The sequence below is a fragment of the Haliotis cracherodii genome, unplaced genomic scaffold, assembly GCF_022045235.1.
Source record: "Haliotis cracherodii isolate W230 unplaced genomic scaffold, xgHalCrac1.p SCAF_15, whole genome shotgun sequence".
Taxonomy (NCBI): domain Eukaryota; kingdom Metazoa; phylum Mollusca; class Gastropoda; order Lepetellida; family Haliotidae; genus Haliotis; species Haliotis cracherodii.
In genome coordinates, this window is record NW_027266270.1 from 9,452,569 (window position 1) to 9,465,759 (window position 13,191).

General features: G+C 37.5%; 3 protein-coding genes across 3 annotated transcripts; all 3 read right to left on the bottom strand.

Annotated features, from left to right (window-relative positions):
- Positions 1-43: 43 nt before the first annotated feature.
- LOC139462678 (serine-enriched protein-like) lies at positions 44-4,387 on the bottom strand. The gene is made up of 4 exons (XM_071244506.1): positions 4,299-4,387; positions 3,933-4,126; positions 3,601-3,758; positions 44-178 (listed from the first exon to the last, which is right to left on the bottom strand). Exons 1-4 carry the CDS (start codon positions 4,385-4,387, stop codon positions 44-46), a joined length of 576 nt encoding a protein of 191 aa, XP_071100607.1.
- A 50-nt stretch (positions 4,388-4,437) lies between these two features.
- On the bottom strand, positions 4,438-8,779 carry LOC139462679 (serine-enriched protein-like). Its single transcript, XM_071244507.1, has 4 exons — positions 8,691-8,779; positions 8,325-8,518; positions 7,993-8,150; positions 4,438-4,572 (listed from the first exon to the last, which is right to left on the bottom strand). The coding sequence occupies exons 1-4, from the start codon at positions 8,777-8,779 to the stop codon at positions 4,438-4,440; spliced, it is 576 nt and encodes a 191-aa protein (XP_071100608.1).
- A 50-nt stretch (positions 8,780-8,829) lies between these two features.
- LOC139462680 (serine-enriched protein-like) lies at positions 8,830-13,173 on the bottom strand. Its single transcript, XM_071244508.1, has 4 exons — positions 13,085-13,173; positions 12,719-12,912; positions 12,387-12,544; positions 8,830-8,964 (listed from the first exon to the last, which is right to left on the bottom strand). The coding sequence occupies exons 1-4, from the start codon at positions 13,171-13,173 to the stop codon at positions 8,830-8,832; spliced, it is 576 nt and encodes a 191-aa protein (XP_071100609.1).
- Between the last annotated feature and the right edge of the window lie 18 nt (positions 13,174-13,191).

Consider the following 13,191-nt stretch of genomic DNA (forward strand, 5'->3'; position numbering starts at 1 on the left):
ATGAGGGAGAGACTGTCCTGTAAGTCCCCTGTGCTTTTAAGCATCATGACGTCACCCCGACCGGAGGACTGTGAGGGGTGAGAGCTGGATTGGCTGAAAGATCTTGACTTCGAGGTCGTGCTGACGCCTTCATCAGAGGAGTAGTCGCTTGAGTCATAGCCTGAAGAGGTACCTTCAGCTGGAATAAGAAAACAAATCAGTTATGAAATAATATTTCATTTGTTGCAAATGTTAGTAAAGCTGAGTGTTGTTTCATGAACAAAATGTGTCCTTGAAATATACTTTGAAAAAACCATCAAGGAATTATTATCCTGATGTGATAAAAGTGAATAATGCAAATGTCTCACCGTCTGCGTCATGACCAGTGTGGTCAATAGTTTCCATGGCCGAAGAGTCCAGAAGACAAAGTCGGGAATCGTAATGATTCATGTTACTTGTTAGTAGATCTTATTGATAATGAAAGACAGAACTGATATTTGGTTAAACTCGGCGAATCTAAAGATCTAAGTATGTATCTCGATGTAATGTTTCCAAGATTGGAATGCCTTCTTCCTCTACCAGACCAGCTTTATACCTTTGCGTATCACAACACAAATGACAGAGTCATTACTACAACTACATGTCAGGATTAAGTCAATGTTGACACGAAGGCTTCAGCTTAGCACATTTTGCTAGTGGCACGTGCTGCACTTGTTAATGAGCTGACATCACGTGACCAATCTAAGAATAAGTGTTCTACGGTAATGTCGTCTGTTGTCAAAACACCGAGATAATAGAGTTTGGGTGATGATGTGTTTCGGGTGTTTGATTATTTAAGGATTTACGATATACGTGTTCATTTGTCGGTGATAAATGGTATTATGTTATTAAGGATCCATTTGGAGTCAAGTTATGTTTAATGCGAGTGGAACTTTTAGATGCTAATGATGTAAATGTAGTAACGGTATGTTGATGGAATTATACATTATCTACCTGTATACGTACGTGAATTATTTGCACTTGAAATATAAATGTCTAGCGTTATAGATTCCACTCACTGAAAACAGCCATTGTGATTTCCTTATTGAAATAAAATTGAACTAAAATAGTTCTGTTATTGAACAGTGTATAAATATATAACTGATCTTTTTTGTTTCAATTTTTTCAAGTGCAAGTGTGATATGACAACAAAGTTAGAGTGTCAAATGATTTTTTATTGTTCATGTGTGCAAATGACACCCTGCTATTTCAATAAAATTTGTGTCAGCCAAAGTCATTTCATCGTGTGATTCGTCAAACAAACAGTTTGCTGAACTGAACTTTATTGTACTCCGGATTACTCGTGACACATAACCACATCATTTGGGATTGAGCGGAGGCGCAGCGATTTGTTGAGTTGAGGGCTTGGCTATAGATGATATGCACAGTGAGGAGTATTGTTTAATCATTAATTGAATGTGTGATTGTACGATTGCTGATAGATGTTGTAGACAAGCTAGTCAAGTGGTACATGTTTTTTAAACAAATTGATTGGCAATCAAGGCGCTTTGATGAACAATCTTCCAACGTGTCACATATAACTAGAACCTTTGAAAACACAAAGACCACGTGCACATTATCAGGAAATGGCACATGAGACTTGTAGTGATGACATTATTGATACACATGGTCCGCTCTGACTTCCGAAAAGCCAGAGACAGTTGCCAGTGACATGAAATGGTTCTGAGACAATAATGTCAATACATGTTTCCTTTGTTATTTCCAGCATTTGCTACAATAGATTCTGCCACGCAATGCATTCGCGACTACGATTAGCTTGTAGTGATCTCAGCTTACACAGAGCTCATAGAATGATTTCAAATAAGTCATCCTGCTCTTGTGGCGCTACTTGCGAAACTACAACTCATTATTTATTTGGATGTCAATATTAGTACACACATAGAAATAATATGTTTGTTATCCAATTGGATACGATCTTGTGACCGTAAGATCCTAAGTGGAATATGGAAATGTTGCAAAAATCGGTAAGTAAAAGGGTAGATTTCATTCAGTCTGTGCATCGTTACATCTGTCACATTAAATGAAGCAATTAGGGTTCATTGTTCAAACACATACTAGTATCTTATAAGCAAAACCTTCCATTGTTGAGTCGTGTTATTGAATTAACATCTGAATGCCAGGCTATATGTGCTTCCTATGAAATCACAGCTCATACACTGATATCCCGTGCAGAATAGCTTGTAATGGATTGGCATCAACATAAGACATGGGCTTGTTTTCCAATCCAGTTTGATTTCAAGCAATAATTTTATTTCAACCATTCTCAAATAATCATTTACGTAAAGCCTAAGAAAAGCTTCAACTTTCCACACTTTCTAATTATGGTTACATGCACTCTCAGAAAAAAACAACTCTTTAGTGTTGTATTGTCTCAGACGTACGTTTGAAATATCAAAGATCATTAAAATTTACATGTGCAACATACGTTACACCTAATTATATACAAATGAGCTAATGACATTAACATGCGTGTTCAAGTTCTTTTTACCACGAAAGCTCTTTGCAGATACAGTTGACAACAATGTGTCCTTTATTAATGAGATAAAATATGCAGTATTTCAGCTAAATATGGAAGGAAAGCCGCAAATGGCGTACAACTTCTAAATCTAGATTCAAACCAACAAACACTGGATTCTGGACGCAACTGTGCATACAGAAATGCGGTGGTCGAGGCCACACATGTCAACAATGAAAATGAATGGATATGTATTTGGTATTTTTGTAACATTTTATTTTTTAGAAAAAAATCGTAATTCTGATTAAATCGCAGTTCCTGTAATGCTCAGTTGAAATAATATATGATAATACATGTTCTTGAATGTATTGTATCTGTTCATTGTTACAACATAAACTGTCACCATGCAAGCAATGTGGAAATGTAAAACTTAAACAGGTTCATATTTTCTGCCAATACTGTTTAATGAACATAGTAATACATAACATGTGTCGCTATTTTTATACATTCACACTGACACTGGCAAGGAACATAAGTACGATGACACTGTTAAGTACTTGTCGGTATGCTTTGTTCCTTCACATTAACAACAACGTACAATGTGCAAGTCAAGAATCGTGTTTGACAATGCTATTGTCTTCACACACAGAGTGTCTTGGTGACTTTATCTTCGTCTTCGTCAACCACAGCTTTGTGACGCTCTAAACGTTATGGGACTGAGCGACAGTGACTGGTGTCTTCTTCTTCATTTCGTCGTCTTCGTCATCTTGAACAACAGGCTTGCTGCTGTTGGTTCATCCTCTCGTTGGGAACAGAGAATGTAGTGTGGATATTGATCCTACTGTTGGGAACCTTCATGTAAGCTCGGTTGCGGTTTTCATCTGGTTACACACGACAGCTGGAAAAGAGTAAAGTATCCAAAATTAGAACAGCAATAAAGACTATTTGATCATCTAATATTCGAAGTTCTTTGCAGTCTATATTTATCAATCCCTTAAAAATCATTCGGTTCCTTGAAATGTTCCTCAACCAAATCAATTACATATACGTTTATCATGCGTGTGGCCCAAGTGTGGTCAATGCCAAGAGCATCTCAAGCTACATACCTGGCAGATGAGTTTCTGTGCTGGTCGTTTATGTTGGTAGGTCCAGGCTAAATCCAGAAGGGCTAGACCATGTCCCTGACTTTGACATCTCTGGATAAACTGCATACAGGCCGTTCGTAGGTCGGAGAATCCAAATTCCACAGATGCACAGAGTAATCCTGAAAGAACCGAGGACATATTGTAATGTGTTTGATAAAATATTATCATGAAGGTGAAGTTCATGTTATGGATAATTGTGTGTGTTTCGCGCATGTGTCATCACGATTAGTGGAATGGCCATACTTTTGTGTTGAAATGAATATCCCAGTTAAACAAATGAAGATAGTACTTACCAATCACATTGTTAAAACCGATGTTAGCTTTCCCTGAGTGGACGAATTTGAGAAACGCCTGAAAGTCTCCAATGTGGTAGTCAGGAATGGTGATGGTGAGTTTCTGTGAAAAGGGTGAGTCTTTGATCTTTTTGGTCTTGGGTCGCTCAACGGAGGACTGTTTCTGATGTTGAAGCAAAAGCTGATACATGTACCTAGAGAAAAGAAAGAAAAAATTGAAGACGATATTTAAACACAAACAGTCCAAAAATTGTTCCCATGTTGAGTACATTCACAGGGTATAAGAGCCAAATGTACTCTACTTAAACATACACTTATTATTGTTCTGACCTTTTTAATGGATTATTGTTTTGTAGAATATCTTACCTGCTTCGTGTAGCCATTATGGCTTTGACTCCATGAACAGGAGCCTTCTCCTTCCCAACGAGAAAGGTGACGTCACACATCTCTGGCATGTTTAGGATGAGGGAGAGACTGTCCTGTAAGTCCCCTGTGCTTTTAAGCATCATGACGTCACCCCGACCGGAGGACTGTGAGGGGTGAGAGCTGGATTGGCTGAAAGATCTTGACTTCGAGGTCGTGCTGACGCCTTCATCAGAGGAGTAGTCGCTTGAGTCATAGCCTGAAGAGGTACCTTCAGCTGGAATAAGAAAACAAATCAGTTATGAAATAATATTTCATTTGTTGCAAATGTTAGTAAAGCTGAGTGTTGTTTCATGAACAAAATGTGTCCTTGAAATATACTTTGAAAAAACCATCAAGGAATTATTATCCTGATGTGATAAAAGTGAATAATGCAAATGTCTCACCGTCTGCGTCATGACCAGTGTGGTCAATAGTTTCCATGGCCGAAGAGTCCAGAAGACAAAGTCGGGAATCGTAATGATTCATGTTACTTGTTGTTAGATCTTATTGATAATGAAAGACAGAACTGATATTTGGTTAAACTCGGCGAATCTAAAGATCTAAGTATGTATCTCGATGTAATGTTTCCAAGATTGGAATGCCTTCTTCCTCTACCAGACCAGCTTTATACCTTTGCGTATCACAACACAAATGACAGAGTCATTACTACAACTACATGTCAGGATTAAGTCAATGTTGACACGAAGGCTTCAGCTTAGCACATTTTGCTAGTGGCACGTGCTGCACTTGTTAATGAGCTGACATCACGTGACCAATCTAAGAATAAGTGTTCTACGGTAATGTCGTCTGTTGTCAAAACACCGAGATAATAGAGTTTGGGTGATGATGTGTTTCGGGTGTTTGATTATTTAAGGATTTACGATATACGTGTTCATTTGTCGGTGATAAATGGTATTATGTTATTAAGGATCCATTTGGAGTCAAGTTATGTTTAATGCGAGTGGAACTTTTAGATGCTAATGATGTAAATGTAGTAACGGTATGTTGATGGAATTATACATTATCTACCTGTATACGTACGTGAATTATTTGCACTTGAAATATAAATGTCTAGCGTTATAGATTCCACTCACTGAAAACAGCCATTGTGATTTCCTTATTGAAATAAAATTGAACTAAAATAGTTCTGTTATTGAACAGTGTATAAATATATAACTGATCTTTTTTGTTTCAATTTTTTCAAGTGCAAGTGTGATATGACAACAAAGTTAGAGTGTCAAATGATTTTTTATTGTTCATGTGTGCAAATGACACCCTGCTATTTCAATAAAATTTGTGTCAGCCAAAGTCATTTCATCGTGTCATTCGTCAAACAAACAGTTTGCTGAACTGAACTTTATTGTACTCCGGATTACTCGTGACACATAACCACATCATTTGGGATTGAGCGGAGGCGCAGCGATTTGTTGAGTTGAGGGCTTGGCTATAGATGATATGCACAGTGAGGAGTATTGTTTAATCATAAATTGAATGTGTGATTGTACGATTGCTGATAGATGTTGTAGACAAGCTAGTCAAGTGGTACATGTTTTTTAAACAAATTGATTGGCAATCAAGGCGCTTTGATGAACAATCTTCCAACGTGTCACATATAACTAGAACCTTTGAAAACACAAAGACCACGTGCACATTATCAGGAAATGGCACATGAGACTTGTAGTGATGACATTATTGACACACATGGTCCGCTCTGACTTCCGAAAAGCCAGAGACAGTTGCCAGTGACATGAAATGGTTCTGAGACAATAATGTCAATACATGTTTCCTTTGTTATTTCCAGCATTTGCTACAATAGATTCTGCCACGCAATGCATTCGCGACTACGATTAGCTTGTAGTGATCTCAGCTTACACAGAGCTCATAGAATGATTTCAAATAAGTCATCCTGCTCTTGTGGCGCTACTTGCGAAACTACAACTCATTATTTATTTGGATGTCAATATTAGTACACACATAGAAATAATATGTTTGTTATCCAATTGGATACGATCTTGTGACCGTAAGATCCTAAGTGGAATATGGAAATGTTGCAAAAATCGGTAAGTAAAAGGGTAGATTTCATTCAGTCTGTGCATCGTTACATCTGTCACATTAAATGAAGCAATTAGGGTTCATTGTTCAAACACATACTAGTATCTTATAAGCAAAACCTTCCATTGTTGAGTCGTGTTATTGAATTAACATCTGAATGCCAGGCTATATGTGCTTCCTATGAAATCACAGCTCATACACTGATATCCCGTGCAGAATAGCTTGTAATGGATTGGCATCAACATAAGACATGGGCTTGTTTTCCAATCCAGTTTGATTTCAAGCAATAATTTTATTTCAACCATTCTCAAATAATCATTTACGTAAAGCCTAAGAAAAGCTTCAACTTTCCACACTTTCTAATTATGGTTACATGCACTCTCAGAAAAAAAAACTCTTTAGTGTTGTATTGTCTCAGACGTACGTTTGAAATATCAAAGATCATTAAAATTTACATGTGCAACATACGTTACACCTAATTATATACAAATGAGCTAATGACATTAACATGCGTGTTCAAGTTCTTTTTACCACGAAAGCTCTTTGCAGATACAGTTGACAACAATGTGTCCTTTATTAATGAGATAAAATATGCAGTATTTCAGCTAAATATGGAAGGAAAGCCGCAAATGGCGTACAACTTCTAAATCTAGATTCAAACCAACAAACACTGGATTCTGGACGCAACTGTGCATACAGAAATGCGGTGGTCGAGGCCACACATGTCAACAATGAAAATGAACGGATATGTATTTGGTATTTTTGTAACATTTTATTTTCTAAAAAAAATCGTAATTCTGATTAAATCGCAGTTCCTGTAATGCTCAGTTGAAATAATATATGATAATACATGTTCTTGAATGTATTGTATCTGTTCATTGTTACAACATAAACTGTCACCATGCAAGCAATGTGGAAATGTAAAACTTAAACAGGTTCATATTTTCTGCCAATACTGTTTAATGAACATAGTAATACATAACATGTGTCGCTATTTTTATACATTCACACTGACACTGGCAAAGAACATAAGTACGATGACACTGTTAAGTACTTGTCGGTATGCTTTGTTCCTTCACATTAACAACAACGTACAATGTGCAAGTCAAGAATCATTTTTGACAATGCTATTGTCTTCACACACAGAGTGTCTTGGTGACTTTATCTTCGTCTTCGTCAACCACAGCTTTGTGACGCTCTAAACGTTATGGGACTGAGCGACAGTGACTGGTGTCTTCTTCTTCATTTCGTCGTCTTCGTCATCTTGAACAACAGGCTTGCTGCTGTTGGTTCATCCTCTCGTTGGGAACAGAGAATGTAGTGTGGATATTGATCCTACTGTTGGGAACCTTCATGTAAGCTCGGTTGCGGTTTTCATCTGGTTACACACGACAGCTGGAAAAGAGTAAAGTATCCAAAATTAGAACAGCAATAAAGACTATTTGATCATCTAATATTCGAAGTTCTTTGCAGTCTATATTTATCAATCCCTTAAAAATCATTCGGTTCCTTGAAATGTTCCTCAACCAAATCAATTACATATACGTTTATCATGCGTGTGGCCCAAGTGTGGTCAATGCCAAGAGCATCTCAAGCTACATACCTGGCAGATGAGTTTCTGTGCTGGTCGTTTATGTTGGTAGGTCCAGGCTAAATCCAGAAGGGCTAGACCATGTCCCTGACTTTGACATCTCTGGATAAACTGCATACAGGCCGTTCGTAGGTCGGAGAATCCAAATTCCACAGATGCACAGAGTAATCCTGAAAGAACCGAGGACATATTGTAATGTGTTTGATAAAATATTATCATGAAGGTGAAGTTCATGTTATGGATAATTGTGTGTGTTTCGCGCATGTGTCATCACGATTAGTGGAATGGCCATACTTTTGTGTTGAAATGAATATCCCAGTTAAACAAATGAAGATAGTACTTACCAATCACATTGTTAAAACCGATGTTAGCTTTCCCTGAGTGGACGAATTTGAGAAACGCCTGAAAGTCTCCAATCTGGTAGTCAGGAATGGTGATGGTGAGTTTCTGTGAAAAGGGTGAGTCTTTGATCTTTTTGGTCTTGGGTCGCTCAACGGAGGACTGTTTCTGATGTTGAAGCAAAAGCTGATACATGTACCTAGAGAAAAGAAAGAAAAAATTGAAGACGATATTTAAACACAAACAGTCCAAAAATTGTTCCCATGTTGAGTACATTCACAGGGTATAAGAGCCAAATGTACTCTACTTAAACATACACTTATTATTGTTCTGACCTTTTTAATGGATTATTGTTTTGTAGAATATCTTACCTGCTTCGTGTAGCCATTATGGCTTTGACTCCATGAACAGGAGCCTTCTCCTTCCCAACGAGAAAGGTGACGTCACACATCTCTGGCATGTTTAGGATGAGGGAGAGACTGTCCTGTAAGTCCCCTGTGCTTTTAAGCATCATGACGTCACCCCGACCGGAGGACTGTGAGGGGTGAGAGCTGGATTGGCTGAAAGATCTTGACTTCGAGGTCGTGCTGACGCCTTCATCAGAGGAGTAGTCGCTTGAGTCATAGCCTGAAGAGGTACCTTCAGCTGGAATAAGAAAACAAATCAGTTATGAAATAATATTTCATTTGTTGCAAATGTTAGTAAAGCTGAGTGTTGTTTCATGAACAAAATGTGTCCTTGAAATATACTTTGAAAAAACCATCAAGGAATTATTATCCTGATGTGATAAAAGTGAATAATGCAAATGTCTCACCGTCTGCGTCATGACCAGTGTGGTCAATAGTTTCCATGGCCGAAGAGTCCAGAAGACAAAGTCGGGAATCGTAATGATTCATGTTACTTGTTGTTAGATCTTATTGATAATGAAAGACAGAACTGATATTTGGTTAAACTCGGCGAATCTAAAGATCTAAGTATGTATCTCGATGTAATGTTTCCAAGATTGGAATGCCTTCTTCCTCTACCAGACCAGCTTTATACCTTTGCGTATCACAACACAAATGACAGAGTCATTACTACAACTACATGTCAGGATTAAGTCAATGTTGACACGAAGGCTTCAGCTTAGCACATTTTGCTAGTGGCACGTGCTGCACTTGTTAATGAGCTGACATCACGTGACCAATCTAAGAATAAGTGTTCTACGGTAATGTCGTCTGTTGTCAAAACACCGAGATAATAGAGTTTGGGTGATGATGTGTTTCGGGTGTTTGATTATTTAAGGATTTACGATATACGTGTTCATTTGTCGGTGATAAATGGTATTGTGTTATTAAGGATCCATTTGGAGTCAAGTTATGTTTAATGCGAGTGGAACTTTTAGATGCTAATGATGTAAATGTAGTAACGGTATGTTGATGGAATTATACATTATCTACCTGTATACGTACGTGAATTATTTGCACTTGAAATATAAATGTCTAGCGTTATAGATTCCACTCACTGAAAACAGCCATTGTGATTTCCTTATTGAAATAAAATTGAACTAAAATAGTTCTGTTATTGAACAGTGTATAAATATATAACTGATCTTTTTTGTTTCAATTTTTTCAAGTGCAAGTGTGATATGACAACAAAGTTAGAGTGTCAAATGATTTTTTATTGTTCATGTGTGCAAATGACACCCTGCTATTTCAATAAAATTTGTGTCAGCCAAAGTCATTTCATCGTGTCATTCGTCAAACAAACAGTTTGCTGAACTGAACTTTATTGTACTCCGGATTACTCGTGACACATAACCACATCATTTGGGATTGAGCGGAGGCGCAGCGATTTGTTGAGTTGAGGGCTTGGCTATAGATGATATGCACAGTGAGGAGTATTGTTTAATCATAAATTGAATGTGTGATTGTACGATTGCTGATAGATGTTGTAGACAAGCTAGTCAAGTGGTACATGTTTTTTAAACAAATTGATTGGCAATCAAGGCGCTTTGATGAACAATCTTCCAACGTGTCACATATAACTAGAACCTTTGAAAACACAAAGACCACGTGCACATTATCAGGAAATGGCACATGAGACTTGTAGTGATGACATTATTGACACACATGGTCCGCTCTGACTTCCGAAAAGCCAGAGACAGTTGCCAGTGACATGAAATGGTTCTGAGACAATAATGTCAATACATGTTTCCTTTGTTATTTCCAGCATTTGCTACAATAGATTCTGCCACGCAATGCATTCGCGACTACGATTAGCTTGTAGTGATCTCAGCTTACACAAAGCTCATAGAATGATTTCAAATAAGTCATCCTGCTCTTGTGGCGCTACTTGCGAAACTACAACTCATTATTTATTTGGATGTCAATATTAGTACACACATAGAAATAATATGTTTGTTATCCAATTGGATACGATCTTGTGACCGTAAGATCCTAAGTGGAATATGGAAATGTTGCAAAAATCGGTAAGTAAAAGGGTAGATTTCATTCAGTCTGTGCATCGTTACATCTGTCACATTAAATGAAGCAATTAGGGTTCATTGTTCAAACACATACTAGTATCTTATAAGCAAAACCTTCCATTGTTGAGTCGTGTTATTGAATTAACATCTGAATGCCAGGCTATATGTGCTTCCTATGAAATCACAGCTCATACACTGATATCCCGTGCAGAATAGCTTGTAATGGATTGGCATCAACATAAGACATGGGCTTGTTTTCCAATCCAGTTTGATTTCAAGCAATAATTTTATTTCAACCATTCTCAAATAATCATTTACGTAAAGCCTAAGAAAAGCTTCAACTTTCCACACTTTCTAATTATGGTTACATGCACTCTCAGAAAAAAACAACTCTTTAGTGTTGTATTGTCTCAGACGTACGTTTGAAATATCAAAGATCATTAAAATTTACATGTGCAACATACGTTACACCTAATTATATACAAATGAGCTAATGACATTAACATGCGTGTTCAAGTTCTTTTTACCACGAAAGCTCTTTGCAGATACAGTTGACAACAATGTGTCCTTTATTAATGAGATAAAATATGCAGTATTTCAGCTAAATATGGAAGGAAAGCCGCAAATGGCGTACAACTTCTAAATCTAGATTCAAACCAACAAACACTGGATTCTGGACGCAACTGTGCATACAGAAATGCGGTGGTCGAGGCCACACATGTCAACAATGAAAATGAATGGATATGTATTTGGTATTTTTGTAACATTTTATTTTTTAGAAAAAAATCGTAATTCTGATTAAATCGCAGTTCCTGTAATGCTCAGTTGAAATAATATATGATAATACATGTTCTTGAATGTATTGTATCTGTTCATTGTTACAACATAAACTGTCACCATGCAAGCAATGTGGAAATGTAAAACTTAAACAGGTTCATATTTTCTGCCAATACTGTTTAATGAACATAGTAATACATAACATGTGTCGCTATTTTTATACATTCACACTGACACTGGCAAGGAACATAAGTACGATGACACTGTTAAGTACTTGTCGGTATGCTTTGTTCCTTCACATTAACAACAACGTACAATGTGCAAGTCAAGAATCATGTTTGACAATGCTATTGTCTTCACACACAGAGTGTCTTGGTGACTTTATCTTCGTCTTCGTCAACCACAGCTTTGTGACGCTCTAAACGTTATGGGACTGAGCGACAGTGACTGGTGTCTTCTTCTTCATTTCGTCGTCTTCGTCATCTTGAACAACAGGCTTGCTGCTGTTGGTTCATCCTCTCGTTGGGAACAGAGAATGTAGTGTGGATATTGATCCTACTGTTGGGAACCTTCATGTAAGCTCGGTTGCGGTTTTCATCTGGTTACACACGACAGCTGGAAAAGAGTAAAGTATCCAAAATTAGAACAGCAATAAAGACTATTTGATCATCTAATATTCGAAGTTCTTTGCAGTCTATATTTATCAATCCCTTAAAAATCATTCGGTTCCTTGAAATGTTCCTCAACCAAATCAATTACATATACGTTTATCATGCGTGTGGCCCAAGTGTGGTCAATGCCAAGAGCATCTCAAGCTACATACCTGGCAGATGAGTTTCTGTGCTGGTCGTTTATGTTGGTAGGTCCAGGCTAAATCCAGAAGGGCTAGACCATGTCCCTGACTTTGACATCTCTGGATAAACTGCATACAGGCCGTTCGTAGGTCGGAGAATCCAAATTCCACAGATGCACAGAGTAATCCTGAAAGAACCGAGGACATATTGTAATGTGTTTGATAAAATATTATCATGAAGGTGAAGTTCATGTTATGGATAATTGTGTGTGTTTCGCGCATGTGTCATCACGATTAGTGGAATGGCCATACTTTTGTGTTGAAATGAATATCCCAGTTAAACAAATGAAGATAGTACTTACCAATCACATTGTTAAAACCGATGTTAGCTTTCCCTGAGTGGACGAATTTGAGAAACGCCTGAAAGTCTCCAATGTGGTAGTCAGGAATGGTGATGGTGAGTTTCTGTGAAAAGGGTGAGTCTTTGATCTTTTTGGTCTTGGGTCGCTCAACGGAGGACTGTTTCTGATGTTGAAGCAAAAGCTGATACATGTACCTAGAGAAAAGAAAGAAAAAATTGAAGACGATATTTAAACACAAACAGTCCAAAAATTGTTCCCATGTTGAGTACATTCACAGGGTATAAGAGCCAAATGTACTCTACTTAAACATACACTTATTATTGTTCTGACCTTTTTAATGGATTATTGTTTTGTAGAATATCTTACCTGCTTCGTGTAGCCATTATGGCTTTGACTCCATGAACAGGAGCCTTCTCCTTCCCAACGAGAAAGGTGACGTCACACATCTCTGGCATGTTTAGGATGAGGGAGAG